We start from the raw sequence: 7,239 nt of genomic DNA on the forward strand, positions 1-7,239 counted from the left end.
GGGGGGGGGGGTCTTACCTGGACCGGTGCTGTCAGGCTTGTCGGAGGTATCCGTGCTGGAGCAGGTTTCCTCTCCCTGGGAATTCAAGACGCACACAAATATTACCAAAGAGAAAGCATCCATACACTTATTGTTTTAAGATTATTTTTGCGGGGCATTTGATGCCTTTATTTTCCCGGGACAGATGAAGACATTAAAGGGGAGAAAGAGGGGGAATGACATGCAGAAAAGGGCCGCAGGTCGGAGTCGAACTCGCGGCCGCTGCGTTGAGGAGCAAACCTCTACATATGTGTGTGCCTGCTCTACCAACTGAGCTAACCCGGACACGCATCCATACAATAGAAAAAGACAATAACTAAACGACCAATGAAAATCATTTCAACAATTAACACCTAAAACCCAAAGTTTACTAACATGAGTCTAAAGCCATTTTAAACAGATTTGTCTTCAGCTGCTTTTTAAAAGCAGCAACAGAGACTGCAGGATGTAGGACAGTAGGACGGTGTCCACAGGTTTGGAGCCGCCGCTTCAAATGAACGGTCCCCTTTAAACGAGTGCGTGGGACCACCAGTAGTCCCTGGTCAGAGGACCTGATGGACCGTTAGTAGTGTATGGATGGAGCAGATATAAGCAGGTGGAGAGATATCAGCAGGTGGAGAGATATAAGCAGGTGGAAAGATATAAGCAGGTGGAGAGATATAAGCAGGTGGAGAGATATAAGCAGGTGGAGAGATATAAGCAGGTGGAGAGATATAAGCAGGTGGAGAGATATAAGCAGGTGGAGAGATTTAAGCAGGTGGAGAGATATAAGCAGGTGCCAGACCATTAAAAGCTTTATAAGCCAGAACAAGTGTGGTTTAGGCAGACCTGCCCCCACCATATCAAAGAAAAAACTCTGGTATGACTTTATAATCTTTTTTTTTCTCCCTCCCTTGGCTTTGTCATTACATTTTTTTATATGACATCCTACAGATCAGTTACCTCGACCTAACTTCTTTGTTTAGAATTCTAACAGCGCTTACTGCAGTCTAAGAATACCTGTAGTGCTCAGAAGTTTAAAAAACAGAAGAAAAGCAAAGATAAATGAAACCTAATTTAAAAAAGCAATAAAAAGATCCACAAAATCCCCAAATCATCATGTAACACAATCTGTTCTGGTATTGAAAGTGTTGTTTTGTATTAAAATGCCTCATTAACTCTACACAATTGTTTTTACAGTACCCAGGGGCCACACGGGTCTGCTGTCCGTCAACAAGGAAAGACCCAAAACATTCAAAGGCAATTTGAACTATAATTACAAAAAATGTGACTTCTTATTCCAAGGGACTACAATTAGGTAAATATTGTACCCGAAAAACAGAGTCTTAGGTCAAAGAGAATTAAAGAAAGCGAGATAATGTGGCTCTTCACCTTGCTGCTCTCGTCTCTGTCCTCCCCTCCGTCGGCTTTGCTTTCACTCTCGTCCTTCGCCTCCTCCGTTTTGCAGACACTGACAGAAGAAACGACAGAAAAACAGCTTGAATACCTCGGTCCTACGGAGCCCTATATTGTTTGACGGAGACCAACAAATAGCTGTATTTAAAACGGTTCCCTATCATGGGAATTGTGCACTGTATAGTTCATTATGTTGTGGAGCGTCTCCTTTAATTAACTGTAGAGTAAGAGGAGCAGCTCCAGCCTCTACGGCTAATGTCCAGCTGTAGTCCCCGGCCAGCTGCCAACAGCGTCCTAAATACAATGGTTAACTAATTAAACTAAACTGCATTACATCTATCATGACAGGCAAAAAGGATTAAGACATCCAAACAAGCAAGCACATTCTCCGAGGTTCATTTCATTCACTATATAGTCCACTATAAACATTTCCCACAATGCACAGATAATTTGAGTGTTTAACTCCCGTGTACCACAATGCAATGCGATCATGTTTTTGTTGAGGAGAAGAAGAAGCAGAAGCATGAGGAAAGTAAAAGGTTGAATATATATAAATACAACCTATTACTTTCCTCCTGGGTGCTCGGTTTGTTTCAGGAACATATTCAATTTATTGTTCATATTTTTTGTTTCAGTGTGTGTACGTGATGCCTCCGTCACTCAGATAACCGCTGCATCGGGACTCAAGTCCCGCAGCCACGTGTTTCAGTGAGTGTCTGAAATCTTATTAGGTCGTTTCCTATATATACTATTTAATTTCCCGCTTTGCCAGACCAGCCACACGCTGCAGAGTGAAGGGGGGGGGGGGGGTCTGGCTAATCCACACAGCATTCTGGGATGGACCAGCCAGAATGCTCTGGTTTATTGGCAATTGTCACAATTGTACGGAACGGTTTCCAACACGAGACAAACTGAGTTTTCTTGATGTCTGACTAAAGATAAAACAGAACAGAGAACAAATCAGGAGTGCAGAAAAAGAAAAAGCTGTTATGATGCAGAGATGCAACAAATAGGACCTGTCAAAATGTAATCAGAGGTGAAGAAAATGGATTCAATATGAGACAAGAGAGTGCGCGGTGCAACTGCCGGGAGGAAGAATTTTCAGAGGCACCGAAAAAGTGTGAAGAGGAAAAGTTTTCAAACCAATAACGGAGCAGCTGAACGTGACAGGACATCTAGAATGAAAGGGCCGAAAGCACACCAACACGAGCAGGAGAAGTATACCTGAACGTATTGGTGAGGTATACAGGAAGACCAATAAGACATGTCAGTCTCAGTTAATGTCAAAATACAAAAAAATATTAACAAGATTAGAAGTTGAATTTCAAAAGGACCAATCTGATTGGTGGAGTGATAACCTGGAAATGACGAGCGGGATGAGTGTGACCAGAGTCTCTCAAAATCGGACCAAAATCTTTCAAACTGACCTTTGTTGATCTGAAATGAAGACAGATTTAGCAGCTGCACAGACTATTTCTCCTTAAAACGTTTTCAGAAACTATTTTAGTAAAATATGAGATTGTATCCTGAACCAGCCAGAAACCAGACCCACGTGACGCGTTCGGGCAATCAGCTGCCGTCAGCAGTCCGCATGGCTTCGGTGTGACCCGGGCACTTTTTCTTTGAGCAGCTCAGGGAGGCAGACTGGCTTCTCTGCGATGGTCAGCCGTCGGGTTAGTGTGCCAGGTGCTCTTTATGCAGGTTTTGAGCAGCCACATTAACTGCACCGTGTCCTCTGTGTGCACAAATTCATCCGTCTACCCATTTATTTATCCCGTCCTGTGTTGGAAGCCTGTGAGCACATTTAGGTACTAGAAGATCTTCCTGCCTCCCTGTCGGTGTGCTCCGCTGGGAGCGGCTCCAGGTTGAACAGGTAACAAAGCCAATGACAACTTCACTTTCCTTCAGGAAGATGATCAAAGCTTCGCGTGCGTCTCATGTTCGCAGCAGCACTCGGAAAATATATTTCCCACATTATGTCGACGCTTTCCTCTTTTTTCTTTGGCTCACTCTGTCAGCCAATTACCCCGTCTGGCTTTTGTCAGTACACTGAAGGTTTCTTCTCAAAAGACTTGTGAGTACAGTGAAACAACCAGAAAAAAAAGACTTGTGAGGATAGAAAATGTGACTTTGCATATGCCTTTTAGAGTTCAGTGGTTGTATCCTTTTCCCCATTCATAGCTAGCATTAAAACACAATCTAGTTGCTACCGGCATAATTAGCACTATGTGTGGGTGGAGAAGTGGCAGTGTTGGTAAAAATAAACTGTTACTGAAAGGTATGTACTTTTTTTCAAAAGTAAAGCAGTTATTTAAAATGTTCAAATTTTACAGTCATGTTTTATTTATATTTACCACTATCTTTGACAGTCAACTATATTTTTCCTACTGGAAAACATACCGCCGTACTACAACTCTTTAATAAATTTGAAAGATCATTGACAAACATTTTTATAATTATTTGTGTAAAAAAAGGAATATCATCTGATATATGGTTGTTTTTAGATAGAGGGGCAAAAGTCAAACACTTGCTGTTCTTACTCTTATTCATATTTTTCGTTATTATAAAAGTACATAAAAATGAATGAAGAAAACATTAAAGGGAAGAAAAGGTATTTGAAGATTGTGAGATTGACATGTCTGTGTACACAGGGGCAATCTTTTAACACGTTTCAGTAAACAGTCCTATGTGTGTGTGTGTGTGAACATGTGAGTACTATACCTGTCGGCCATGTCGGAGGCCCCCTCCCCCCCTCCCTGCTCAGCAGACAGCGCAGTGACGTCTGGCATCCCCACTCTCTCCAGGAAACACAGGTCTGGATCTGCACGCATGGCGTTGTAGCGCTCGTAGCCTGTCCAAGGAAACACACAGCCCATTAACACACACACACACACACACACACACACACACATTGGGGGGGGGATCTACTGCTGCAGGGTTGTGCGGTAGTGGGTGTGACGTGCTGTCATGTTCTTTACTAACCCAATGTTCCAAAATTAGATTTATATTTCAAAATTATTGTTTTCCATCAGTTCGTTTATAGATCTCAACATTTCCGACCCCGCGTTCCGAAGGCAGCTTCATTTCCCAGAGGAAGAGAGAAAGAAAAGACACGGAGCGACTTTGTTTAGTTGTTTGACAAACAGTCAGCTGTTTTACCAACTGCTGATCCACGGTTATAAAAGTTGGAATCTGTCTCAACTGTATTGCAGTATTAAAGGAAAAACAAAACAAAAAAACAATTTTCGGATGGGAGGGTGGCAGGTAATTGCCGGTATCCCATAATACATGTGCTGTATATGTGGGTGGGTGAGTGTGTGTCAGAGAGAGAAAAGAGAGTGAAATGTATGTAGGGGATGGGGGGTGTTTGTTACATTTTTTTTTTAAAGCACTGATCTAGAGCAGCACCTTGAATTTTGTTATTTTTAAGTGTTCATTTTTTGACTGATGGTCAAAAATTTGATTGTTGATTTTAAAATCGGCGAAAAAGCAAGGGTTGTTTTAGGGCGTGGCTATGAGGTGATTGCCAGTGAAAGTGTGTAACGTAACCTAGAGTTCAAGCAGCTCCTCCCTCCATCCTCCCTCCATCCTCCCTCTCGTCTAAAATGGTAACATCAGCACCCCGGATGGCTGAGCCAAAAACAGCAAACGACTCAGCAGATCTCCACAAACCAATGGCTGACGTCACGCATGTGCTATCCATTAATAAACAGTCTATGGTTTTGAATGAATGCCAGGATAGATCTTTTGGCAATATCACTGTCATGTGACCGAGATAACGTAGTTACACAAGTAAACAACGTCTCTTTCTCATAAAACATTGCATTTCTTTCTTAACTGAACATTACACATTGACTATTATCATCAACAGTTTTAACCCTTAGGACTAACGTTAGCAATTAACAGCTGTTAAATAAAGAAATGGGGATTATGTAATAATTGTTACAGGCCTACGAATGAATATCCAAACAGTTGAATATTGGGATCCAGCCCTAGTAAACAGAGGTCTAGCCATGATCAAAGTGTGAGTTGAAACCAGCCCTCACCGTGTTTGTGGACTCCTATGAGGAGAGATTTGTCAGCTTCCGCATCCCACCACGTAGCTGGAATCTCTATGTAGTCGATGTCGGGTAGTGACACCTCGGGTTTACTGTCAACAAAAACAAAACGCGCATGCAAACAATCAATCTGTCAGGCAGCGCTGTCGAGTGTTAGTCAGGACACTCTGGCTTACTGAACACACAAGCAAGGTAAGCAAACACACAGTCTCTCAATCAGAGATCTGTCAAACGCCATGTTGGGTCTGAGCCCTGTCATCCCTGCATGTTCACTTCACTGCTAAAGACAAGAAGCAGGAAGACAAAAGCACTCAACGCATCAATAAGTCTCCGCGTCAGTCTCCTGCCAGATCTTGCATCAGGTGTCAGGACAGCTTATCAACAGATCGACCAACCATCTAAAGCCCTACTCACATGGCACTAGTACTACCAGGAGGCCTCATGTGTTTCGTGTGGCGCCTTCGCCGCAGGTAAACTCTGTGTTTGACTAGAATGGACTGATAATATCCCACGATTTCTCTATAATCTTGTAATTTATTTTATGCCTTTGTTGTTTTATGTAGCTTGTGTTCAATTAGTAGATTTTAGGACTCCTCTTCCTTAGGTGAGATTACTTCTATAAGCCCCTAGGGGTTATCTTATTCTCACCTGCACAATATTTGTTTTTTATATTATTTTATTGTGTTACTGTTGCCTTGATTTTATTGTGCGAAAATAAACAAAAAAAAATAAAAAAATCAGATATGTCAACACTTTCATTTATAATTGCCAACGTAGCCAATAGGACCCCAAATCACAGAAAATGCAAATTTGCAATATTAACACACAACCTCTGTGTTTGGCAAAATATGGTAGGTCATATGCGATGGAATTTTTAACTTGAAAAAGTACAGACAATGCGGACAACCTCTGCGGTTATTACAAATAACTAGAGGTCCCTGGGTAATAATAGTCCTGTGTGAATGTTGCTTAATAAAGTTGAATTATACCTGGCTGGTACCCCCTCCTGGGCTTGATTGGCAGCGTCACCCAACACCTCCACCTTTAGGTAGTACAACATCCGCACCCTCAGCAGCACCCTGTGGACAGAAGGGGGGTGGGGAGTAATCTGATTACATTTGGCTGTAATGCAGTAATGTAACGCATTACTGTTGATAACCGAGTAATCGCACTACAGTTAGGAATCAAAAAAGGGCAATCTGCATAACAGGCGGAGAGAAAACAAATCAACGTGCGTGTTTTTGTAACACTCGTCTGAGAAGACGAAACAGAAACGAAACAGCCACAGCTTAAAGCTTTAGTGGGTAACTATTTTATATTAACAAACGTCCATTGCATTCAAGGCCACCATGTTTTTAATCCTCATCGTCTTTCTTGAAAATACAGATAGGAGCGGACAGCTGCCAGTGGCCTGTAGCCTTGTTTCCTAGGCTCTCTGTTGATCTGGGCATACATGAGGTTTAACTTTATATTCTTATTTGGCAAGTAAGTTATGGTGCATCTCAGGTAATGTTACAGAGTAATCCAAAAGTAATGTAACTAGCAGCATAACAAGTTACTTTCAGCAGTGAGTAACTAAGTAAAGTCATTTCTATTTGCTAACTTTCGATTAATTATTTTAGGGAACATGTCAAGCCCCTTAAAGGTCTCATGGCATAAAAATGTCACTCTATGAGGTTTTTTATGAGGCTGAGTTCCCCCAGCCTGCCTATGGCCCCCCAGTGGCTAGAAATGGTGATAGGTGTAA

The 7,239-nt window shown here is 42.1% G+C and overlaps 1 protein-coding gene across 1 annotated transcript in view; it reads right to left on the reverse strand.

The window, feature by feature from the left end:
* chd6 (chromodomain helicase DNA binding protein 6) overlaps positions 1-7,239 on the reverse strand; it is a 150,379-nt gene that overhangs the window by 18,538 nt on the left and 124,602 nt on the right. The window contains exons 28-32 of the mRNA XM_032512666.1: positions 6,482-6,571; positions 5,481-5,584; positions 4,156-4,285; positions 1,411-1,489; positions 18-75 (exon numbers count right to left, since the gene is read on the reverse strand). Coding sequence (XP_032368557.1) covers positions 18-75; positions 1,411-1,489; positions 4,156-4,285; positions 5,481-5,584; positions 6,482-6,571 — 461 coding nt within the window. The remainder of the gene's footprint in view (positions 1-17; positions 76-1,410; positions 1,490-4,155; positions 4,286-5,480; positions 5,585-6,481; positions 6,572-7,239) is intronic.

Source organism: Etheostoma spectabile, chromosome 4, assembly GCF_008692095.1.
Source record: "Etheostoma spectabile isolate EspeVRDwgs_2016 chromosome 4, UIUC_Espe_1.0, whole genome shotgun sequence".
In the NCBI taxonomy this organism is placed as follows: domain Eukaryota; kingdom Metazoa; phylum Chordata; class Actinopteri; order Perciformes; family Percidae; genus Etheostoma; species Etheostoma spectabile.